Genomic DNA, 26,707 nt, shown 5'->3' on the forward strand with positions numbered 1-26,707 from the left:
TAGGCCACCAAGTGCTTACAGTCAGTAACTAAGTAATATGTGTGAAATGCTTGATAGTGTATGTGATGTGAACAGAGAGGTCTACTTTCATTGGAAAACTGAATTATTAACAGATTTTCCATCAAGCTGTCCCCTCACGAGGAAGCTTCTCGCTGTAACCAAGTGCCTGTAATCTGATTCAGGTTATCAATCAACCTACCAGGGTGTTTCCAAACTCTACAGGAACAAGATCATCCACATGTATTGATCACACCTGAACTAATACTGTAGAACGTTGTTCTCAGGCTGTATCTGTACCCATTGGATGCAGTGATCACAGTGGTGTTGAGCCCATGCCGCGACCGTTGTTGGTAGATTGCGGCATTCTGTTATTGCACCACACTATCACAAGGGGGGGGGGGGTTAGAACTCTGATCTTTCGGTAGTCTAAACTGTGGCACAAATTGACTATCTTTTCTTGAGTTAAGGGAGGTGTTTTCAGTCTGAGAGTCTCTCTTCTCTGGCACGAGAGTCCTGCGTCAGGCAACAACGACGAAAAACTGTCGGTGGTGTTGGAGTTAAGAGAGAACTTGGGTAAATACAATGGGGGAAGTACACTTGACATGTGGACTGACGATGTTCGAAAAATAGGCACTGTGGGCTTTTGGTTCCTCTCACTCTTAAAACAGAAATAAATCATTCTTAGTAAGAAATTGGTTTTATTTACCACAGTGTGAAAAAGTGATAGCTCTATATGAAGTGAGTTTCTGAAGCCCAGAGTCCTTCTTTAATGACGTGAAGAAGAAACGTATTGAAATAGTCCAGCGAGGATTTGTCTGCATAAAGATGAGTGACTCACTCATTCAATTTGCTTTCGATCAAAATAAATAAGTAGCAACCTTCTTTCTGATCCTCTTTAATAAAGAAATGTTTTGACTGTTTTGTCCAAGTTAATTAGCTCACGTTGTGTTCAATTATTTGTGACATTGTGGTTACAATGAAGAATGTAAAGAAAATAAATCAAATCCATCCTATTCATGATAAATAATCAGATGCGTGATACAAGCTTGATTTATTTGTTCTTACTATATCACAAAATCACAAAAAATATAACTTTTACATTACTGTGTAGTTTACCAATAAAATGGACTGACAGGGATGTGGACATACTCGGTATATATATCCCGAAAGGAAGAAATGAAATCACTCCAATATATTTTAATTTTATTTTACCTTTATTTAACCAGGCAAGTCAGTTAAGAACACATTCTTATTTTCAATGACGGCCTGGGAACAGTGGGTTAACTGCCTGTTCAGGGGCAGAACCTATTTGTACCTTGTCAGCTTGGGGGTTTGAACTCACAACCTTCCAGTTACTAGTCCAACGCTCTAACCACTAGGCTACGCTGTTAGCAAAAATATTTAAGATCTTGCTACTATGGAAAGGAAAATAGCTGTCTGTTTGTGGACAAATAACCCTAATTAAATCTTTAGTAATTTCACAGTTTACCAATCTGCTTATGGTTTTGCCTACACCTACCGATCTTGTGCAGGTTGTTTATTTTTATTTTTTTTAAACCTTTGCAGGTTGTTTAACTTGTTAAAATTGAATATTTTTTGATCATATAATTTAATTTGGAATTGCAAGCCAGACAAAATTAAAAGGGCCTATTTATATAATGAATATGAATTTGGAGGGCAGAAATTAGAAATTACTTGATCAATTGGAACCTTTATCAAGTGGAAGGGAGAAAAAGTAAGGAACTTGTCTGTCGGCCATGCATTAAAGACCAAAATTGGTTAAAGAAAATTGTGATAAATAAAAAGAAACTCAGCATAAAAAGAAACTTCCCTTTTTAAGGACCCTGTCTTTCAAAGATAATTCGTAAAAATCCAAATAACTTCACAGATCTTCGTTGTAAAGGGTTTAAACACTGTCTCCCATTCTTAAACAATTAACAATTAATGAACATGCACCTGTGGAACGGTGGTTAAGACACTAACAGCTTACAGACGGTAGGCAATTAAGGTCACAGTTGTGAAAACGTAGGACACTAAAGAGGTCTTTCTACTGACTCTGAAAAACACCAACAGAAAAATGCCCAGGGTCCCTGCTCATCTGAATGAACGTGCCTTAGGAAAGCTGCAAAGAGGCATGAGGACTGCAGATGTGGCCAGGGCAATAAATTGCAATGTCCGTACTGTGAGATGCCTAAGACAGCGGTACAGGGAGACAGGACAGACAGCTGATCAGCCTCGCAGTGGCAGACCACATGTAACAGCACCTGCACACGATCGGTACATCCGAACATCACACCTGCGGGACAGGTACAGGATGGCAACAACAACTGCCCGAGTTACACCAGGAATGCACAATCCCTCCATCAGTGCTCAGACTGTCCACAATAGGCGGAGAGAGGCTAGACTGAGGGCATGTAGGCCTGTTGTAAGTGCTCTTCACTGACAGTCACGTTTTTGTCTCACCGGGGTGATGGTCGGATTCACGTTTATCATCGAAGGAATGAGCATTACACCGAGGCCTGTACTCTGGAGCAGGATCGATTTGGAGGTGGAGGATCTGTCATGGTCTGAGGCGGTGTGTCACAGCATCATCGGACTGAGCTTGTCATTGCAGGCAATCTCAACGCTGTGCGTTACAGGCAAGACATCCTCCTCCCTCATGTGGTACCCTTCCTGCAGGCTCATCCTGACATGACCCTCCAGCATGACAATGCCACCAGCCACACTGCTCGTTCTGTGCGTGATTTCCTGCACAGCAGGAATGTCAGTGTACTGCCATGGCCAGCGAAGAGCCCGGATCTCAATCCCATTGAGCACGTCTGGGACCTGTTGGATCGGAGGGTGAGGGCTAGGGCCATTCCCCCCAGAAATGTGAGGGAACATGCAGGTGCCGTGGTGGAAGAGTGGGGTAACATCTCACAGCAAGAACTGGCAAATCTGGTGCTGTCCATGAGGAGAAGATGCACTGCAGTACTTAATGCAGCTGGTGGCCACACCAGATACTGACTGTTACTTTTGATTTTGATACCCCCTTTGTTCAGGGACACATTATTTAATGTATGTTAGTCACATGTCTGTGGAACTTGTTCAGTTTATGTCTCCGTTGTTGAATCTTGTTATGTTCACACAAATATTTACACATGTTAAGTTTGCTGAAAATAAGCACAGATGACAGTGAGAGGATGTTTCTTTTTTTTGCTGACTTTATATACCAGTTTCATTAAGGAACCAAAGAATTGACAGCTGTGCCATATAGATTGCAAAATAGTTGCGAAGAGATTTTCGATGTACCGATTCCATAGCACATGGTTTATGAATTGACACACAATTTTCCGCTCCTCCTGAAAGCCCTCATCTGCTCACTTAAATGAATAGAGGTCCTGGTCATGGTGCTACAGTATGTTGTTACAGCATAATCAAAGTGGGGACAATTGGCGATCAAATCAAAATCAAATCAAATTGTATTCGTCACATTTCAAATCAAATCAAATAAAATTTTATTTGTCACATACACATGGTTAGCAGATGTTAATGCGAGCGTAGCGAAATGCTTGTGCTTCTAGTTCCGACAATGCAGTAATATCCAACGAGTAATCTAACCTAACAATTTCACAACAATTACCTTTTTACCCAATTCCTTTACACTTGTATGTATAAGAATATGTACATAAAAAACATATGTGATGTGATGGTATAGAACGGCATAGGCAAGATGCAGTGGATGGTATAGAGTACAGTATATACATATGAGATGAGTAATGTAGGGTATGTAAACATTATATGAAGTGGCATAGTTTAAAGTGGCTAGTGATACATGAATTACATCAATTTTCCATTATTAAAATGGCTGGAGTCGAGTCAGTATGCTGGCAGCAGCCACTCAATGTTAGTGATGGCTGTTTAACAGTCTGATGGCCTTGAGATAGAAGCTGTTTTTCAGTCTCTCGGCCCCAGCTTTGATGCACCTGTACTGACCTCGCCTTCTGGATGATAACGGGGTGAACAGGCAGTGGCTCGGGTGGTTGTTGTCCTTGATGATCTTTTTGGCCTTCCTGTGACATCGGGTGGTGTAGGTGTCCTAGGGGGCAGGTAGTTTGCACCCGGTGATGCGTTGTGCAGACCTCACTACCCTCTGGAGAGCCTTACGGTTGTGGGCGGAGCAGTTGCAGTACCATGCAGCCCGACAGGATGCTCTCGATTGTGCATCTGTAAAAGTTTGAGTGTTTTGGTGACAAGCCAAATTTCTTCAGCCTCCTGAGGTTGAAGAGGTGCTGCTGCGCTGTCTGTGTGGTTGGACCATTTCAGTTTGTCAGTGATGTGTGCGTGGTGAACTATTTCAGCACCGTTTCACGCTGCTCTGAGACAAGCATGGGGACTAGTCTTGATAAATCAATGAGATTTTTATTTTCACTGAATCTCCGTTTGGGTATTGGTTAGCCTACAACTCACAGTCACTTAGCAGCCTACTCCCGACCAGTCACTTTGTACAGCGTCACTTTGTACAGCGTCAACCCCTGAGGGTTTCGTTTTTCGTACATTTTTGGAATAGAAACACCATAGTATTAATCAAATTAATTAAGCTACATTTCTTAGCTTTTCTTAAAATTGACAAAAAAAGGCTTTAAATTCTCTAGTACGGCCAATATTAAAAACAGTCAAATGCTTATCAAAGACGCCCTCTGGTGGTCAAACTAGCACTAACTAGCATTAATGGCAACATTGGCTGACAATTAAATAACGTACCATAGAATTCTGAGGCAGCCCGCAAGCTGTGCTGCAGTACGACGCAACATTTAAAGGAAGAACCACTGGCTATAGCCAGGAAAGCCAAAAGCTGGCCCTGAAATAGTGTATAAGAGATAATATAAAATACATAGCAAAATACAAAATACGACATACAAGAGACATTACTGTGCAGCCGTATTCATTGACCTGGCCAAGGCTTTCGACTCTGTCAACACCACATTCTTATTGGCAGACTCGACAGCCTTTTTTTCTCAAATGATTGCCTCGCCTGGTTTACCAACTACTTCTCTGATAGAGTTCAGTGTGTCAAATCGGAGGGCCTGTTGTCCAGACCTCTGGAAGTCTCTATGGGAATGTCACAGGGTTCAATTCTCGGCCGACTCTCTTCTCTGTGTACATCAATGATGTCGCTCTTGATGCTGGTGATTCTCTGATCCACCTCTACGCAGACGACACCATTCTGTATACTTCTGGCCCCTCTTTGGACACTGTGTCAACAAACCTCCAGACGAGCTTCAATGCCATACAACTCTCCTTCCGTGGCCTCCAACTGCTTTTAAATGCAAGTAAAACTAAATGCATGCTATTCAATCGATCACTGCCCGCACTCGCCCACCTGTCCAGCATCACTACTCTGGACGGCTCTGACTTAGAATACGTGGAAACTACAAATACCTAGGTGTCTGGTTAGACTGTAAACTCTCCTTCCAGACTCACATTAGGCATCTCCAATCCTAAATTAAATATAAAATTAGCTTCCTATATCGCAACAAGGAATCCTTCACTCATGCTGCCAAACATACCCTCGTAAAACGGACTATCCTACCGATCCTCGACTTCGACGATGTCATCTATAAAATAGCCTCCAACACTCTACTCAACAAATTGGATCCAGTCTATCACAGTGACATCCGTTTTGTCACCAAAGCCCCATACACTACCCACCACTGCGACCTGTACACTCTCGTTGGTTGGCCCTCGCTTCATACTCGTCTCCAAACCCACTGGCAACAGGTTATCTACAAGTCTCTGCTAGGTAAAGCCCCGACTTATCTCAGCTCACTGGTCACCATAGCAGCACCCACTCGTAGCACGTGCTCCAGCAGGTATATCTCACTGGTCACCCCCAAAGCCAATTCCTCCTTTGGTCGCCTTTCCTTCCAGTTCTCTGCTGCCAATAACTGGAACGAACTGCAAAAATCACTGAAGCTGGAGACTCATATCTCCCTCACTAGCTTTAAGCACCAGTTGTCAGAGCAGCTAACAGATCACTGCACCTGTACATAGCCCATCGGTAAATAGCCCATCCAACTACCTCATCTCCATACTGTATTTATTTCCCTGACAACCAGGAAATTCCTACAATGAAAAGTGTGCCATCGTACTCATGCATTAAAAAAAATGAAAGAAAGAAAAGCATTGTAAGTTTGAATTTTGGAAAGTTAGAGTGGGTGATGTGGAAAAATTATTGTTATTGATCAATAATGACAAACCTCCTGGCATTGACAACTTAGATGGAAAGCTACTGAGGATGGTAGCTGACTCTATGTCCACTCCCATCTGTCATGTCTTTAATCTGAGTCTAGAGGAAAGTCTTTGTCCTCAGGCCTCGAGGGAAGCCATAGTCATTCTGTTACCCAAGAGTGGTAAAGCGGCCTTTACTGGTTTTAACAGCAGATCTATCAGTCTGCTGCTGGCTCTTAGCAAACTGTTGGAAAAAATGGTGTTTGACCAAATACAATGATTTTTCTCTCTTATAGAGAAGGGCACTCAGCGTGTGTTGCACTGACATAAATGAGTGATGATTGGTTGAAAGAAATTGCTAATAAGATTGTGGGCTTTTTACGGTTATATTTCAGTGCAGCCTTTGATATTATTGACCAAAACCTGTTTTTGAGAAAACGTATGTGTTATGGCTTGTCAACTTCTCCTATATTCTGGATCCAGAGCTATCTATCTAATATAACTCAGAGGGGTTTCTTTAATGGACACTTCTCTAATGTCAAACATATAACGTGTGGTGTACTGCAAGCCAGCTCTCTAGGCCCTCTGCTCTTTTCTATTTTTACCAATGACCTGCCACTGGCATTAAACAAAGCATGTGTGTCCATGTATGCTGATGATTCAACCATATACGCATCAGCAACCACAGCTAATGAAGTCACTGAAAGTCTTTATTAACAAAGAGTTGCAGTCTGTTTTGGAATAGATGGCCAGTAATTTACAAATATATATTTTTTATTTGACCTTTATTTAACTAGTCAAGTCAGTTAAGAAAAAAATCTATTTTCAAAGAACAACAGATTTTGTATTTATATTTTACCTTGGGGATTTGATCTTGCAACCTTTCAGTTACTAGTCCAATGCTCCAACCACTAGGCTACCTTCCACACTAGTCCTGAACTAAGAGCATTGTAAACTCTCATGGTCAAAACATATACTGTAGATTCAATGGATGTGAAGATAGGGAGAGGTCTGTCTGTAATAAAAAATATATCCTCTACTTCTTTGACACCACACTCCACAAAGCAAGTCCTACAGGCTCTAGTTTTATATTATCTTGATCATATGGTCAAGTGTTGCAAAGAAAGACCTAGTTAAGCTGCATCTGACCCAGAACAGAGTCGCATGTCTTGCTCTTCATTGTAATCAGAGGGCTAATATTCGTACTATGTATGCCAGTCTTGGCTAAGAAAGACTGTGTCACTTCTGACACACACACTTACCCCACCAGACATGCACCAGGGGTCTTTTTCACATTCCCCAGGTTCAGAACATAATCAAAGAAACATATACTGTAGTATTAAACAGAGCCATGAGTGCATGGAACTTGCTTCAATCTTATATAGTGCAAGTGAACAGAAAACCTGGTTTCAAAAAACAAATAAAGCAACCCCTCATGGCACAACACCTCTCACCCATGTGACCTACTTCTTGTGTGTATACAGTGCCTTGCAAAAGTACTCAACCCCCTTGGGGTTTTTCCTATTTTGTTGCATTAAAACCTGTCATTTTTTGTAGATTTTTATTTGGATTTCATGTAACGGACATACACAAAATAGTCCAAATTGGTGAAGTGAAATTAAAAAATAACTACATTTTATTTAAAAAAAGAAAAAACAGAAAAGGGGTGTGTGCATATGTATTCACCCCCTTTGCTATGAAGCCCCTAAATAATATCTGGTGCAACCAATTACCTTCAGAAGTCACATAATTAGTTAAATAAAGTCCACCTGTGTGCAATCTAAGTGTCACATGATCTGTCACATGATCTCAGTATATAATACAACTGTTCTGAAAGCCCCCAGAGTCTGCAACACCACTAAGCAAGGGGCACCACGAAGCAAGCGGCACTATAAGGACCAAAGAGCTCTCCAAACATGTCAGGGACAAATTTGTGGAGAAGTACAGATCAGGGTTGGGTTACAAAAAAATGTCCTAAACCCTGAACATCCCACGGAGCACCATTAAATCCATTATCAAAAAATTAAAGAATATGGCATCACAGTCCTGTGTAGTATTTGAGTATTTTGATACTTTGTGCAAGGCAATTGATAAGCATTACAAACTTTGAGGATGGAGTCTCCCGAGTGGTGGAGAGGTCTAAGACACTGTATCGCAGTACGAACTGCGTTGCTACAGATGCTGGTTCGAGACACATGAGCCGACGCACAATTGGCCCAGCGTCGTCAGGGGAGGGTTTGGCTGGTCAGGATGTCCTTGTCCCATCATGCTGTAGTGACTCCTGTGGTGGGCCAGGTGTATGGTGTTTCCTCTGACACTATTTTTATTTTGTGGATGGGTATAATTTGTATGTATAAAATTAATATTCTTAATATTTAAAATTACTAAATCGGGTCATTTTGTATACATTTATTTGAATTTGCATCGGCCCGCTTCTGGGTGGATTCTCGTACGATGCCGGTAGATGGAAACAGATTCTGGGCAGTCATTCATTTTAATTCCGGGCTGAGTCTGGCACACAATTCCGGGCCGATTCAATCAGTTCTGGCCCCCCAGAAGAGGGCCGCTTCTGGGCCGATTCCTCATTGCTAGCTGGGTGTGTGTTAGTGCGAATGGGCCGTTCCCCCAATAGAGAGAGTGCAACATTTTAGCAGCAGGTAACAGACTAACTAGATAACTACTACAAGTCATGTTTTGAATTGGCAATCTCTCTAGTTAACAATAGCTAACTAAGCATTAATGTCATTGTCGCCTTTCCATCAGCACTGTAGATAGCCTAAATAAATTGGCAACCGTTGGCTGGGATGACCCTCTATTAAACAGTAGCCATGTAATTGCGACAATGCAAAAAAGTATTCTAAGAATAGCCTAAATGACAAATAACTTGCTTTGCATAGGTCTCCCCTCAAGCACAAATATTTGAGACTGATATAAAAACATGTCTAGTTGGATACCTTGCTTTGAAGTAGCCTACCTTATCCATTTGATCTCTGATTCATTGAATGGGGGAATCGTTTTATAAAAGACAAAAGTATTTGATTGTAATGCTGCAATATTTTATATCAAGGGTGGCAACTATCCTCCAGGATAGTTACTGGGGGTGCAGGCTTTCGTTCAAGCCCAGGTCTAACCAAATTGTAGCCTAAACATCAGCTGCTCAACAGGACCTTGATGTGTTTCAGGGATGGATCAGAAGCCAAGCCTGCACACCCAGGAGCTCTCCAGATGGAGGGTTGACCACATGTTGACATCAAGGTTAAGTGCCTTGATCAAGGGCACAACGGCAGATGACGGTAGACCTGCATGGGATCAGTAACAGCAGCTTCCCAGTGTCAATAATGCTTTAGTTTCTAATGTAGGCTGTAATAGTAGTCATGGAAATGTGGTTAAAGGTAATGGAGATGTCATGAAAAATGTGTATGAACACTTAGAAGTGAATAATCAAAGGTCTTTATAGCTTTATAGCATTTGTGAGTTGGTGAACTAGTCTAATGGACCGAATTGGAAAAGACAACTCTTTCATCCCAAGTCAAACACTATTTCCAGCTAGTTGTTATAGAGTCCTGGGCCCAGGAAGTGTATTCAAATGTTTGAAGGAAAAATCTTGTTTGTTAGAAATAGAATACCTGAAAGCTATCAAATTATATCATTAACAGTGGTAAACAAATGTACTTTTGCAATGAGAGATAGTGGTTTCAAATCGCCTGGAATCCAAACTGATATAGTCCATTTTACCATAAAAAAATGTGAATTCCAGCCAGGATAGATATCGAGTTGGTTTACAGCTACTGTTAGTGATTGAGCCTTTGCATGGGCCAGGTCGAATCACATATCACCTGAGCAGATTTGTAGCTTTGTAGCACTGTCGATCTCTGGTTCTGGGCACAAAAAAAAATAGGGTTGTGGAGCCAGGACATCAGCCAAGTCGGGGGACATCAATTAACGTTGCGCATCGATACAGCCCCAGCCTGAGAGAGATTGGTGTGTTTTCGAAGGCAATGAAAGTGTATTCAGTGGGTTTGAAAGTGTATTTATCTTAGCGAGCGTCGTCTGACAAAGGCTTTCATCAAATATGTCATAAGGAAACGGCTGAGAGGTGAAAATGTACTGGCTGATGGCAAGGTCATCCATTTTACCCAACTGTCTTTACTAAGTATATTTCCTTATGTAACAATATAACAAAATAACTTTCCAAGAAAATATCTAAATAAAAAGATTACATTGGATCTGAACAAACTGAACTGCAATATGCGTGTGCGCTCGTGTTCTGTTGTGCTGTACTGAAATAGGAGCCCCCATGTCTACATCTGATCCTTTATTTTTCATATGAACGATTCGTCAGATCCATGCATACAAAGAGCTCACAGAGATATAGAGAGAAAAAGACAGAAAGGGAATGAGAAGTGAGTCAGAAAGAAATCCCATGCTTACAAAACATATTTATTCCACCGAACGATGGAAACAGTTCCGCAGGGCATTGTGAAACAAGCAGCAATCCAAACATGTTGCTTCCCCTTCCAAAAGGAAGGAGTGTAATAGTGTCACACCCCAACAAAAATGATCATTAACGTCGGTAAAATCTGTAAAACACTTTTGGTTATGTCTGTGACCGGACATTGCAGAAATGTTCTGGCTTTCATGGCATGATATATTTGTCATTTGTAGGTTTGCAAAATTCAGGGAACTCCACTAATGTTCCCAGTTTTCCATAAATCTTGGTTGGAAGGTTCCTGTTTATTCCCTCCTGATTCTGGGAATATTCCAACTGGAATTTCTGAAAAACCCAGGAACTTTTGAGTAATTACAGGAATTTTGCAACCTTAGTCATTTTCTTTCATCGGATTATCGATGTTTGTGAAATGAACCTGATATATATTCTTGTATATCTATATAACATATACTTCATACAAAATAAAAACATATAATATGTCTTACATAGAGTCACTGTTATCATCACTGTAAACATGAAAACAAAGTACATTATATATTTTTTAGGTATCGGAAAAAACTAACAAAAGTGATTTTTGCAAAAGACAGATACATTTACCCCATTTCGCTTTGATTGTATAGAGGTGAAGATAGCACAGATCACGGACGGTCCGGAAAGTGGAAGGTTTTTTGTATTTGGTAATTTTTCTCCGTTCACTTATATTTTTAAAACTAATTTAACTCTTTTATGTCACATTAATCCCCCCTCCCCCTTTGTCCATGTGTGTGTCTATGTGTTAGTATCACCCAGTCCCAAATCGCTCCCTACCCCTTCCCCTGGGCTCCTTTACCCCTCCGATGTTTATAGATCTGCAGTGTACTGGATAGCTACAAGGAGCAAAGTGGTGAAGCTTGAGCTTACACCATATTGCTGGTTTCCACTTTACAGATGTATAGACATCGAAGGGTTCGCGCCATGGGGGAGGGGGAGGGAGGGCACTGGGACCAGCTGGTCCTCTCACACCGACTCCACCTTGACTTGGTTGTTGTTGGTGATGAGCGGCGAAGGCTTGCTCTTGACCCGCTCGGCCGCGTCATTGGAGCTGCCGTGAAAGAAGATTCGCGCCGTGCACACCGACACCACGATGCGCTTGTACTCGCGACGGAAGTTCTGGTTGAGCACCCCGTACACGATGGCATTAAGGCAGCTGTTGAAGTAGGCCATGAAGTAGCTCGCCACGAAGAGCCACTCGGGGATGAGAGGCACCACCACCTCTGGGTTGATGGCCACCGCCAGCCCGATGAAGTTGAGCGGTGCCCAGCACACGGCGAACAGCACAAACACCACAAACATAGTCACGAAGTTCCTCACGTCGTTTGGCGTCAGTTTTGGTCTATTGTCCGGTTTGACCCGTCGCCTAACTTGAATGACCAGGATCCAGATCCTCAGGTAGCAGTAGGTGACGATCATGATCGGTAGGATGAAGTGGAAGAAGACCACGGCGATGGTGTACGCCGAACTCGCCGACTGCTCGAACGTACACGAATACACCCTGGGGTCATACTGCAACGAACCCACGAAGAGATTCGGCACGATGGCCACAATGGTCAATGCCCAGATGAGTAGGACGTAACACACTGAGTTCTTGTCACTGTACAGCTTGTCGTACTTAAGGCTGTGACATATATAACAGTAGCGGTTGATGGCAATGCCGGTGATGTTGAAGATGGAGCCAATGACGCTGACGCCCATGAGAAAACCGCTGATCTGGCAGTGGACATAGCCCAGGTTCCAGCCTTTGTGGAAGATGGAGGTGAGGACCAGAGGGTAGGGGTAGATGGCCACCACCAGGTCGGCCACAGCCAGGCTTACCACAAAGATGTTGCCTGGAGACACACAGAGAGAGAGAGAGAGCATGGAGAGAGAGAGCATAGAGAGAGAGAGCATAGAAAGAGAGGATAGAGAGAGGGGGGGAGAGAGAGAGAGAGCATAGAGAAAGAGCATAGAGAGAGGGAGAGAGCATAGAGAGAGAGCATAGAGAGAGAACAGAGAGAGAGAGCATAGAGAGAGAGCATAGAGAGAGAACAGAGAGAGAGAGCATAGAGAAAGAGCATAGAGAGAGGGAGAGAGCATAGAGAGAGAGCATAGAGAGAGAGCATAGAGAGAGAGCATAGAGAGAGAACAGAGAGAGAGCATAGAGAGAGAGAAAGAACATATAGATAAGGAGAGAGAAAACAAAGACCATGGTAATTAGTAAATATTCTATCCTTTCACAATGAGCACAATCAAAGTCATCAAGACAAACACAATGTTAATGTCACTAAATAAGTGGCTGAATGGACGGACTGAATGGAGGGTTACATTTACCATTTTGCATACCTCACTACACAGCAATCTGCTTCAAGGCAACTACTTTGACAACTAGGTGCTTATGATGAGAGAAAAACAATGCCTTTGAATCTGCATATGCTTGTGTAAATGTGTATGTCAGTGTGTGAGTGTCATTGTGTTTGTGTGTGTGTTTGTTTGTTTCTTAGCTAGGGACTGTCAATAAATTACACAATGTCAATGAGACAATATTTTCATGTTGCACACCTTTAAATTATTTCAATATTTGTACAGGAATTTCTACAATTTATAGTTGTTTTTAGGTTTTTTAGTCATTGTAATTTAGAGCTACTGGAATTTTAACATATTCCTCATGTATAATGTGTAATTTACTGATGGTCCCTGACTAGCCCCATAAGGATATCCAAAGTCAACCCAAATTTCCACAGACATTACGATTCGATCGCTTGCAGCAAAGATGGTGGATAAATTAAGATAGTTCACCCAGGCCGTTAGCTATTGAAAAAATAAATTACTTTCCTACTTAATTGGGTGTGTCTCCCATAGACACCAATGCAATAGCAGCTGGGTCTGGACGACTTAGTTAATTGACTTTCCTTGAACCAACATTTGACTAAATATACAGCAAGTGTGGTGTCTCACTTCATCTTAACAGGCAGTTAACAGCTTTACAGTACCTACAGTACTGTATGTGTGTCATAAACCTGGTCCTGTTAGTGACGAGTTCCTTGTGTGTCAGACGTGAGCTAAACATAAAGACAGCATAGTACCACGCTTCTACAACATCGCTACAACGACTCAGCAACATTGCAGTAGCGTTGAAGTATTGTCTTTCCACACACATCACTCCTTGACTTCCAGCCGAAGACCTTCCCTGCAATAAATTAAGCTTCGTCCTCTTGGATCTGTCATCCAGGAGACCTCTGTAAGAGGATTATGTGCACCTGCTATTGTCACGATTAGGCTTCACAAAAGGTCTGGCGGCTAAAATAAAGAGATGTTTCTCAAGCTGTGTGGAGAGAACTTACGGGCGGAGACAGTAAGGGTCGAGGAGTTCGTCTTTAAAACCTATAAGACCAGGATTGCATTACCCCTCAACGTGAGACTCGCTAAAGCAAAGCTGGGACCAGGGTTTAGACTATTTGAGCTGCTTGGAGTGTTCATACAGAGCCTAGACCTTGACAAGGTTGTGAGACAGAGCCCTTACAGGCTGCTCGGCTGGCTTTCAAGTGCCCTGAGGCCTGGCTTCTATCAGCTCTTGTCACTGTGGAGGCTAGACCCGGTGATTGACACACCACTCAAAGTATTAATTTAGCTTAAGGGGAAATACAGCCCAGCTCTTCCAAGTTTTCATTTTCATTCACTTGCCACCAACTTTGATAAGGATTTATGCATGAGGGAATCCCCCCTGGTCTTTTTCTTTGGCAGGCAGTGGAGATACATTTTTTGCAATGGAGCAGCATGGATAAGATACCTTCAATACCTCGAGCGGCGTGCCCTTTTTTAAGGACAGCAGGTAGAGCGAGAGTGAGTCCAAGCCTGTCAGTGGCAGCCAACTGTAGCCTCACGGTTACGCTCCGCTAATGAGGTGGGAATGTTAACACCTAGAGTCAAAGTGTAAACTACGCAACTTGAGGGTCAGCGAGGCACCAAGGTCGAAGTGTCAGTAAGCGGAGAAGGTTACAAGGGCCCTAACACTATTGCCCCTGGCACTGTGTTATGCATAGGCTAGCTAGCTGTTAAAAAGCCATCTATGATAATGTATGGCAGCAGTGTCAAGTGTGCCCCCTCTCCAGCCTCTAGGTCACCAGGATGCTCGTTATGGCCCACACCTGCTCACTTGCACATCATTAGACTCACCTGGACTCCATCACCTCCCTGATTACCTTCCCTATATATGTCACTCCCTTTGGTTCCTTCCCCAGGTGTTATTGTTTCTGTTCCTGGGTCATGCCAGTGTGTTGTTTGTGTTTCGTGTTGGTTTCATTTCATTATTAAAACTCTCCCTGAACTTGCTTCCCGACTCTCAGCACACATTGTTACAAGCGGTTCCCAAACTAGGGGAGATGAACAAATGAAAAAGGAACTCAGTTGGACTTTCAAATTACAGTGCACTTGAAAGTTGTAATGGTAAAATGCACAAGGTGCAATTTCAAAATTGGCTAGTGCATCAGCAGTTTTCCTCTTGTCATGTCAGTCATTGTAGAGAGAGCTATTTATAACTTGTCAGAAATACCCAGTTGATCAACTAGCCCATGTCATCTGTTGTTTTGATTTTGTTTTAAACTTTGAGTTACTCCGATATCACATGAACATACATAAGACATAAATGTGTAAAATATTGCAGGGAATTAGCTTAAAAACAGCAAAACAAGAGGGGTGTGAACAGTGTCATGAACAGTGCTTGTGCAGATAAAACATAGATGTTGGTGAATGCATATCTGACATTCATGAATTGTAACTTCGCATTTAACGTTCACCTTCTGTACTTGGCCATCGATAAAATGGTTAATAGTTCAAGTGTTTCTTTCACAAAAGTAACGTGGTAACACTGGCGTATTAAGTCAATAAAATCGATATGTGTCACAGATGGGCATGGCGGGTATTTAGTAGGGACTAGTTGGAATTAACCCCAAATATCCCACCGCTGCCACCAGAACAACAAAGATAAAATATGATGGCAAACAAAAACTTTTGTGACATTATTGGATTTGCAGATATTGTGTTTATGAATGAGGGCTGGTGACAGGCATGAATGATGAGGCCCGCCTCTCCAGAGTTAATCTGTTCTCTCCTCGCTACTAAGGCTATTTCAAGAGCGGAGACCATAACACGAACGGCTTAGAAATGAAAATGGCCAGGCCCCAGAAAGCACGGTGAAACAATCTGTTAATGCAAAAAGTTTAGAGTATCAGCGGGATCACACCAGATATTACTTCAATATTCTGTCCAGGTCCCCAGGACGTCAGGAGGCGCCTTCGATACCATCCACTAGAGGCAACGTGAGCGCGCCTCTAGTGGCGACCAAACCTTAACCCTTGCCTTAACCAGTCAGAATAGTTTGGTAGATTTGGGCTTGCCTGCCTGGTTTGTTCTCTCGCTCTCTCTGGGCATAGGCAGATTCTGCAATTGCAATCAATACATAAAGCACCACAACCTTGTAGAACATATAAAACGCAATAGGTTATCCTATATGCAATATATAAACATTTGGCATTCGACCAATTCACACCAGCAGACATAACAAAGGAAAAGATGAAAGAATACAAAGCAACAACGGAATACACAAGACGACCACAAAAGACGAGACAGACAAAACAAATCCCACGATTGAGACAGTATAAATGAAAGCTGATTCTGCGGTAAGCTACCACACGTGAACTGTCATTGCCACCAGTTAATAAATCACAGGAGTCGAGAGCTGTCACACAGGGCGGACTAGTGCCAGAAGAGAGAAGAGAGAACCTGACTGCAGCCCCAAGAGATTCACATTACCACAGATATTTCAAGGCACTTACCTAGCTCTTGACATTTCGGAGAGTGCTTTTGACTTGACTTGACTTTCCATCTGGGATTCTGTCTCTTTTTCTCTCAGACAAGGGTGAAGCTTTTGGCATAAGATGTCTTGCAGACAGACTGTCAGGTTCTTCCCTCTGTCTGTATTCAGAGACTCTTCAGACAAGAGTGAGTTTTTAATTCTGTGCAAATTTACATTTTGTTAAGTGAAACAAAGTACTTTTATGGGCGCTTGAAGACCTTTCAGGAAATGACTTTCACTGTTATATTCATGGAAATCAGAAAGCAATCGTCAAGTTCTTCCAATTCCCTATTTATTTATCTTAGTGTTCGGCACAGCAGGACGAATCCGAGGGTGTGATAGCGCTGTGGTTTAACAATACTCAGATAAACTTGAGTCAACTGAATCCCACATTGCACCTACTCACAGAACATGCCACAAAAAAAATCCACCAAAGTTGCTCATCCTCCCTAGTTCCCGATCTCATTCTCAATTTGCCGGGCTGCTAGTCAATTTTTACGGACCGCTAGACCACAGCGTGTCGCGGCTTTGAGGATCATACGCTGTGCATGTACCTGTCCGGCGCACTCACTGTCTCTCCTCGGGAAGCTGAGGAAGCCGTGATGACAAAACACCATGGGTGGTGTCACACTGGATGTCAACATGGCCCACACAGCTGGTGGCAATGAAGCGAGATGACAGGACCAGCCATGTTGGTCGTGGAGCCAGACAGAACCCCCCCTCTGGGCGGAGTTGTTCACTGTCATGCTGTCACTCCGATTACACCATCCTTCATTTGTGACGTTTTGGCGTCTCCAATTGCTAATTGCAACCTCTCCTCCGAAAACATAGACGGAAAACATCAAACCGGTGAACGGGCGCTAGTTAAGGGATCGTATTTGCTCATACCTGAACGGCGTGACAAAGGCTGTTTGTGTCACCGTTCCAGATGTAGCACTGGCATGCAGGTGTAACAACCCCAGGCAACATCTTCAGTGTGTCATTATGACAGAGGAATTACGATTCAGTCCAACCCGAGGATCTGAAAAGGTGCGTTTTAGGCTAGCTAGCTGTTAGGATGTACTGACTGCTACACAATAACATAGCTGCGTAATTTTCCCAAACACTCATCTTGCTTCTAGTTCTGAACGATTAGTGCTTTTTGAGGTCAGTTCAGTTTCTGTTCAATTATTTTTTTAAATAATATTTTGATTATATGATTATATGGGTTGAAAACTGTAACAGGTCTTCAAAGTAAATAAGGCATACTTTTATGACTGCTGAATATCAGCTATCAATCTCGAACAAAATGGAAATCATTGAACAGGTGACGGTCAATTAGATGTAAAAAAATGAAAATCAACGACATTTCGGTTAATCGCTCAGCACTACTTGCTTCACATGGGGCCCTGGCCTGTTGTGTAAGGGCTACTGTACTTGATGCCCTGAGGGGGGGTGTGGGTTGGGTGAGCCATGTGGGTCACTGAGGTAGGGCACCACTGCACCTTACCTCAGCTGCTCACAAAATCAAATGGTATTTGTCACATGCCCCGAATAAAACCTTACAGTGAAATGCTTACTTACAAGCCCTTAACCAACAATGCTTAAAGAAGTTTTAAAGTGAAAAAAAAAAGATTAAACAGCAGCAGTAAAATAACAATAGCGAGAGTATATAAGGGGAACCGGTACAGAGTCAATGTCTGGGGGCACCAGTTAGTCAAGGTAATTGAGGTAATATGTACATGTAGGTAGAGTTAAAGTGACTATGCATAAATAATAAACAGAGAGTAGCAGCAGCGTAAAAGACGGGTCTGGGTAGCCCTTTCATTAGCTGGTCAGGAGTCTTACGGCTTGCGGGTAGAAGCTGTTTAGAAGCCTCTTGGACCTAGACTTAGCGCTCCGATACCGCTTGCCGTGCGGAAGCAGAGAGAACATTCTATGACAAGGGTGGCTGGAGTCTTTGACTAACTTTAGGGCCTTCCTCTGACACTGCCTGGGATATAGGTCCTGGATGGCAGGAATCTTGGCCCCAGTGATGTACTGGGCCATACACACTACACTCTGTAGTGCCTTGCAGTCGGAGGCTGAGCAGTTGCCATACCAGGCAGTGATGCAACCAGTCAGGATTTTCTCGATTGTGCAGCTGTAGAACCTTTTGAGGAACTGAGGACCGAAGCCAAATCTTTCAGTCTCCTGAGGGGAAATAGGCTTTGTCGTGCCGTCTTCACGACTGTCTTAGTGTTTTTGGACCATGATAGTTTGATGATAGTTTGTTGGTGATGTGAACACCAAGGAACTTGAAGCTCTCAACCTGCTCCACTGCAGCCCCGTTGATGAGAATAGGGGCGTGCTCTGTCCTCCTTTTCCTGTAGTCCCCAATCATCTCCGTTGTCTTGATCATGTTGAGGGAGAGGTTGTTGTCCTGGTACTACACGGCCAGGCCTCTGACCTCCTCCCTACAGGCTGTCTCATCGTTATTGATTATCAGGCCTACCACTGTTGTGTCATCTGCAATCTTGATGGTGTTGGAGTCATGCCTGGCCATGCAGTCATGAGTGAACAGGGAGTACATTTACATTTAAGTCATTACATTACATTACATTTAAGTCATTTAGCAGACGCTCTTATCCAGAGCGACTTACAAATTGGTGCATTCACCTTATGACATCCAGTAGAACAGTCACTTTACAATAGTGCATCTAAATCTTAAAGGGGGGGGGGGTGAGAAGGATTACTTATCCTATCCTAGGTATTCCTTAAAGAGGTGGGGTTTCAGGTGTCTCCGGAAGGTGGTGATTGACTCCGCTGTCCTGGCGTCGTGAGGGAGTGTGTTCCACCATTGGGGGGCCAGAGCAGCGAACAGTTTTGACTGGGCTGAGCGGGAACTGTACTTCCTCAGTGGTAGGGAGGCGAGCAGGCCAGAGGTGGATGAACGCAGTGCCCTTGTTTGGGTGTAGGGCCTGATCAGAGCCTGGAGGTACTGAGGTGCCGTTCCCCTCACAGCTCCGTAGGCAAGCACCATGGTCTTGTAGCGGATGCGAGCTTCAACTGGAAGCCAGTGGAGAGAGCGGAGGAGCGGGGTGACGTGAGAGAACTTGGGAAGGTTGAACACCAGACGGGCTGCGGCGTTCTGGATGAGTTGTAGGGGTTTAATGGCACAGGCAGGGAGCCCAGCCAACAGCGAGTTGCAGTAATCCAGACGGGAGATGACAAGTGCCTGGATTAGGACCTGCGCCGCTTCCTGTGTGAGGCAGGGTCGAACTCTGCGGATGTTGTAGAGCATGAACCTACAGGAACGGGCCACCGCCTTGATGTTAGTTGAGAACGACAGGGTGTTGTCCAGGATCACGCCAAGGTTCTTAGCGCTCTGGGAGGAGGACACAATGGAGTTGTCAACCGTGATGGCGAGATCATGGAACGGGCAGTCCTTCCCCGGGAGGAAGAGCAGCTCCGTCTTGCCGAGGTTCAGCTTGAGGTGGTGATCCGTCATCCACACTGATATGTCTGCCAGACATGCAGAGATGCAATTCGCCACCTGGTCATCAGAAGGGGGAAAGGAAAGATTAATTGTGTGTCGTCTGCATAGCAATGATAGGAGAGACCATGTGAGGTTATGACAGAGCCAAGTGACTTGGTGTATAGCGAGAATAGGAGAGGGCCTAGAACAGAGCCCTGGGGGACACCAGTGGTGAGAGCGCGTGGTGAGGAGACAGATTCTCGCCACGCCACCTGGTAGGAGCGACCTGTCAGGTAGGACGCAATCCAAGCGTGGGCCGCGCCGGAGATGCCCAACTCGGAGAGGGTGGAGAGGAGGATTTGATGGTTCACAGTATCGAAGGCAGCCGATAGGTCTAGAAGGATGAGAGCAGAGGAGAGAGAGTTAGCTTTAGCGGTGCGGAGCGCCTCCGTGATACAGAGAAGAGCAGTCTCAGTTGAATGACTAGTCTTGAAACCTGACTGATTTGGATCAAGAAGGTCATTCAGAGAGAGATAGCGGGAGAGCTGGCCAAGGACGGCACGTTCAAGAGTTTTGGAGAGAAAAGAAAGAAGGGATACTGGTCTGTAGTTGTTGACATCGGAGGGATCGAGTGTAGGTTTTTTCAGAAGGGGTGCAACTCTCGCTCTCTTGAAGACGGAAGGGACGTAGCCAGCGGTCAGGGATGAGTTGATGAGCGAGGTGAGGTAAGGGAGAAGGTCTCCGGAAATGGTCTGGAGAAGAGAGGAGGGGATAGGGTCAAGCGGGCAGGTTGTTGGGCGGCCGGCCGTCACAAGGCGCGAGATTTCATCTGGAGAGAGAGGGGAGAAAGAGGTCAGAGCACAGGGTAGGGCAGTGTGAGCAGAACCAGCGGTGCCGTTTGACTTAGCAAACGAGGATCGGATGTCGTCAACCTTCTTTTCAAAATGGTTGACGAAGTCATCTGCAGAGAGGGAGGAGGGGGGGAGGGGGAGGAGGATTCAGGAGGGAGGAGAAGGTGGCAAAGAGCTTCCTAGGGTTAGAGGCAGATGCTTGGAATTTAGAGTGGTAGAAAATGGCTTTAGCCGCAGAGACAGAGGAGGAAAATGTAGAGAGGAGGGAGTGAAAGGATGCCAGGTGCGCAGGGAGGCGAGTTTACCTCCATTTCCGCTCGGCTGCCCGGAGCCCTGTTCTGTGAGCTCGCAATGAGTCGTCGAGCCACGGGGCGGGAGGGGAGGACCGAGCCGGCCTGGAGGATAGGGGACATAGAGAGTCAAAGGATGCAGAAAGGGAGGAGAGGAGGGTTGAGGAGGCAGAATCAGGAGATAGGTTGGAGAAGGTTTGAGCAGAGGGAAGAGATGATAGGATGGAAGAGGAGAGAGTAGCGGGGAGAGAGAGCGAAGGTTGGGACGGCGCGATACCATCCGAGTAGGGGCAGTGTGGGAGGTGTTAGATGAGAGCGAGAGGGAAAAGGATACAAGGTAGTGGTCGGAGACTTGGAGGGGAGTTGCAATGAGGTTAGTGGAAGAACAGCATCTAGTAAAGATGAGGTCGAGCGTATTGCCTGCCTTGTGAGTAGGGGGAAGGTGAGAGGGTGAGGTCAAAAGAGGAGAGGAGTGGAAAGAAGGAGGCAGAGAGGAATGAGTCAAAGGTAGACGTGGGGAGGTTAAAGTCGCCCAGCACTGTGAGAGGTGAGCCGTCCTCAGGAAAGGAGCTTATCAAGGTATCAAGCTCATTGATGAACTCTCCGAGGGAACCTGGAGGGCGATAAATGATAAGGATGTTAAGCTTGAAAGGGCTGGTAACTGTGACAGCATGGAATTCAAAGGAGGCGATAGACAGATGGGTAAGGGGAGAAAAAGAGAATGACCACTTGGGAGAGATGAGGATCCCGGTGCCACCACCCCGCTGACCAGAAGCTCTCGGGGTGTGCGAGAACACGTGGGCGGACGAAGAGAGAGCAGTAGGAGTAGCAGTGTTGTCTGTGGTGATCCATGTTTCCGTCAGTGCCAAGAAGTCGAGGGACTGGAGGGAGGCATAGGCTGAGATGAACTCTGCCTTGTTGGCCGCAGATCGGCAGTTCCAGAGGCTACCGGAGACCTGGAACTCCACGTGGGTCGTGCGCGCTGGGACCACCAGATTAGGGTGGCCGCGGCCACGCGGTGTGGAGCGTTTGTATGGTCTGTGCAGAGAGGAGAGAACAGGGATAGACAGACACATAGTTGACAGGCTACAGAAGAGGCTACGCTAATGCAAAGGAGATTGGAATGACAAGTGGATTACACGTCACGAGTGTTCAGAAAGTTAAGCTTACGTAGCAAGAATCTTATTGACTAAAATGATTAAAATGATACAGTACTGCTGAAGTAGGCTAGCTGGCAGTGGCTGCATTGTTGACACTACACTAATCAAGTCGTTCCGTTGAGTGTAATAGTTTCTGCAGTGCTGCTATTCGGGGGCTAGCTGGCTAGCTAGCAGTGTTGTTTACGTTACGTTGCGTTAAAAGAACGACAATAGCTGGCTAGCTAACCTAGAAAATCGCTCTAGACTACACAATTATCTTTGATACAAAGACGGCTATGTAGCTAGCTATGTAGCTAGCTACGATCAAACAAATCAAACCGTTGTACTGTAATGAAATGAAATGAAAATGTGATACTACCTGTGAATGCGACCGGGTTGTTGAGTTCTATTCAGTAGACGTTGGCTAGCTGTTAGCTGTTAGCTGTTGGCTAGCTAGCAGAGTCTCCTACGTTAAGGACGACAAATAGCTGGCTAGCTAACCTCGGTAAATTAAGATAATCACTCTAAGACTACACACTCTAAACTACACAATTATCTTGGATACGAAGACAGCAAAGACAGCTATGTAGCTAGCTAACACTACACTAATCAAGTCGTTCAGTTGAGTGTAATAGTTACTACAGTGCTGCTAATCGGTGGGCGTTTGCTAGCTGGCTAGCTGGCTAGCTGCTGGGCAAATAGCAGTGAAGACTACGTTAGGACGACGAAATACGATAATTATGCAATTATCTTTGATACAAGGACGGCTATGTAGCTAGCTAAGAAGAAATTGCTAAGATTAGACAAATCAAACTGTTGTACTATAATGAAATGTAATGAAATGTAATGAAAAAGTTATACTACCTGCGGAGCGAAGTGCCGATGCGACCGCTCGCTCCAACCCGGAAGTGAAATGAGTACAGGAGGGGACTGAGCGAGCACCCTTGAGGGGCCCCTGTGTTGAGGATCAGCATGGCGGATGTGTTACCTACCCTTACCACTTGGGGGCAGCCTGTGAGGAAGTCCAAAGGGAGGTGTTTCGTCCCAGGGTCCTTAGCTTAGTGATGAGCTTTGCGGATACTATGGTGTTGAACGCTGAGCTGTAGTCAATGAATAGCATTCTCAAATAGGTGTTCCTTTTGTCCAGGTGTGAAAGGGCAGAGTTGAGTGCAATAGAAATTGCATCATCTGTGGATCTGTTGGGGAGGTAGACAAATTGGAGTGGGTCTAGGGTTTCTGGGATAATGGTGTTGATGTGAGCCATGACAAGCCTTTCAAAGCACTTCATGGCGACAGACGTGAGTGCTACGGGTTGGTAGTCATTTAGGCAGGTTACCTTAGTGTTCTTGGGCACAGGGACTACCGTGGTCTGCTTGAAACATGTTGGTATTAAAGACTCAGTCAAGGACAGGTTGAAAATGTCAGTGAAGACACTTGCCAGTTGGTAAGCGCATGCTCGGAGTACACGTCCGGGTAATCCGTCTGGCCCTGCGGCCTTGTGAATGTTGACTTGTTTAAAGATCTTACTCACATTGGCTATGGAGAGCGTGATCACACAATCATCCGGAACAGCTGATGGTCTCATGTATGCTTCAGGGTTACTTGCCTCGAAGCAAGCATAGAAGTAATTTAGCTCATCTGGTAGGCTCGCGTGTAATGGGCAGCTCGCGGCTGTGCTTCCCTTTGTAGATTGTAATAGTTTGCAAGCCCTGCCACATCCGACGAGTGTCGGAGCCGGTGTAGTATGATTCAATCTTAGTCCTGTATTGACACTTTGCCTGTTTGATGGTTTGTCGGAGGGCATAGCAGGATTTCTTATAAGCTTCCGGGTTAGAGTCCAGCTCCTTGATGGAGGGCGAGGGAGAGCTTTGTACGTGTCTCTGTGTGTGGAGTAAAGGTGGTCTGGAGTTTTTTTTCCCTCTGGTTGCACATTTAACATGCTAATAGAAATTAGGTAAAACGGATTTGAGTTTCCCTTTATTAAAGTCCCTGGCCACCTCTGGTTTGTTTGCTTATGACCGTATACAGGTCATTGAGTGCTGTCTTAGTGCCGGCATCGGTTTGTGGTGGTATAAAGACAGGGTTGAAAAATACAGATGGAAACTCTCTAGGGTAAATAGTCAAGCAAAACCTTGTATACCAGCTGTTGTTTACAAACATACATAGACCGCCAGCCCTTGTCTTACCAGAGGCCGCTATCCTATTCTATCCTGACGAAAAAGCTTAAAACCTGCCAGCTGTATGTTATTCATGTCGTCGTTAAGCCACGACTCGTGAAACATAAGATATTACAATTTTTTATGTCCCGTTGGTAGGATATACGTGATCGTAGTTTGTCTATTTTATTATTGATTGATTGAACGCTGGCTAATAGAACCAATGGTATAGGTAGATTACCCTCTCGTCGACGGATCCTTACAAGGCACCTGGACCTTCGCCCCCGATACCTCTGTCTCTTTCTCCTGCAAATGACCGGGATGAGGGCCTTGTCGGGCATCTGAAGTAAATCCTTCCCGTTTGACTCGTTGAAGAAAAAGTATTCCTCCAGTACGGGGTGAGTAATCGCTGTCCTGATATCTAGAAGCTCTCGGCAGAAACATTATGTACAAAATAAGTTACAAATAACGCGAAAAAAACATACACAACAGCACAATTGGTTACAGGATTGTAAAACGGCAGCCATCCCCTTCGGCATCAATCTGTATTTTTTCAGAAATCCACCATCAGATACAGTAGTAAGAGAAAAATATATTCACAGAACCACGCCCCCAGTGCACCACAGCTGCAGTCCCTGATCCACTTCCTGGGCACTGTGAATGCAAAACTAGGACCCTACACTGGCACTGTGCTGGACTGTGCGCTAGAGAAAATGATGTCAAATAGCAAGGCTGCCCATTTCTGGATCCATACTGAGTGGGTTCACAAACACAACCCCATTTGGTCCTAAGTTCCAATCCCATCAACCCTTTTTCTGCCGTTAAATATCAGAGGATCAAAGTGATTTCCGTGTCCCACCAGAGGTTCACTGTAATGATGGTCACCAGATCAGGAGTATCACAAGAGAGCTGGCACCTGCCCGGGTGCTTTGGGCAAGCCCCAGCGGCCAACTCCATTATTTTCGAAAGGGGCCCTTTGATTTTCAGCTTAGTGGCATAGGGATACAGGCCAGGGATGGCCTAGCAGCAGGAATCAAAGTGTTGTCCAACACAGTGCGATTATCACCTTCCCTCCACCTCCCATTAGACACCCAGGTGAATTTGTTTTGAGTAGGTGTGTGAGTTTTGATTTGGAGAGGCAAGCCTGGACACGGCACAGTAGGGGACTGATGAGGTGACTCAGATAGGGGGGAAACAAACTGGCACAAGGACACAAGGATTACAGGACATGAGCGTGGTAGAGGTCTTAGTTGGAAGTGATTCTGGGGCTATTCTCAATGGTTTTTTTTTCAAGGAACGCTAGGTGGCTAACAGGCTAACAAACCATATATTGCAGTCAAATCCCATTAGGTGGTGGAACGTGAACACTAATTAAGAAGAATGGACAGAAAACCCATAGCATCGTGATATACAGAGAAGAGGTTTTCTCCTCCTTTTTTCTTCCTTCCCATATAAACTGGTTGAATCAACGTTGTTTCCATGTCATTTCAACAACAAAAATTCAACGATGACGTTGAATCAACGTGGAGAACTGATAGGATTTTTGAAAAAGGCATCAATGTAAGGGAATTTCATTTTTTTTCACCCAACTTTTCACCTAAATCCCAAAACATTATATTATATTTTTTGAGAAACAGAACCAGAGCCGGGAATGAAAGTGATCTATAATGTGCCGGAATAGAACCGTTATTTTAAAAGCACGGTAACCAGTTAATAAAGTTATTTTGCGCTCCAGGCTTTTTTTCCAGTCCCACAAAAAACGCACAAAGCACGTATGCAAAGCCCTCGCTCTGTCACTCAGAAACATATTCCGGTGTCTGCTTGCCAGCTGAAAATCTATTCCAGTGTGTGTGCCGTGCTTGTGTAGGCTACCTACTCCTGCTCCACCCCAGCCCGGTCGATGGGAATGGGGGCGTGCTCAGTCCTCCTTTTTCTGTAGTCCACAATCATCTCCTTGATCACACTGGGATTCTCTGCCTCTAACCCTATTACAGGGGCTGAGTCACTGGCTTACTGGGGCTCTCTCATGCCGTCCCTGCAGGGGGTGCGTCACCTGAGTGGGTTGATTCACTGTTGTGGTCATCCTGTCTGGGTTGGCGCCCCCCCTTGGGTTGTGCCGTGGCGGAGATCTTTGTGGGCTATACTCAGCCTTGTCTCAGGATGGTAAGTTGGTGGTTGAAGATATCCCTCTAGTGGTGTGGGGGCTGTGCTTTGGCAAAGTGGGTGGGGTTATATCCTTCCTGTTTGGCCTTGTCCGGGGGTGTCCTCGGATGGGGCCACAGTGTCTCCTGACCCCTCCTGTCTCAGCC

General features: G+C 44.7%; 1 protein-coding gene across 1 annotated transcript in view; it reads right to left on the reverse strand.

Annotated features, from left to right (window-relative positions):
• Positions 1-10,510: 10,510 nt before the first annotated feature.
• The window catches only part of LOC118362956 (melatonin receptor type 1A-A), a 59,245-nt gene continuing 43,048 nt past the window's right edge, over positions 10,511-26,707 (reverse strand). The window contains exon 2 of the mRNA XM_035743708.2: positions 10,511-12,525. Within this exon, the coding sequence (XP_035599601.2) occupies positions 11,657-12,525 (869 nt within the window). The 3' untranslated portion in view covers positions 10,511-11,656. The remainder of the gene's footprint in view (positions 12,526-26,707) is intronic.

Source organism: Oncorhynchus keta, chromosome 29 (genome assembly GCF_023373465.1).
Source record: "Oncorhynchus keta strain PuntledgeMale-10-30-2019 chromosome 29, Oket_V2, whole genome shotgun sequence".
Classification (NCBI taxonomy): domain Eukaryota; kingdom Metazoa; phylum Chordata; class Actinopteri; order Salmoniformes; family Salmonidae; genus Oncorhynchus; species Oncorhynchus keta.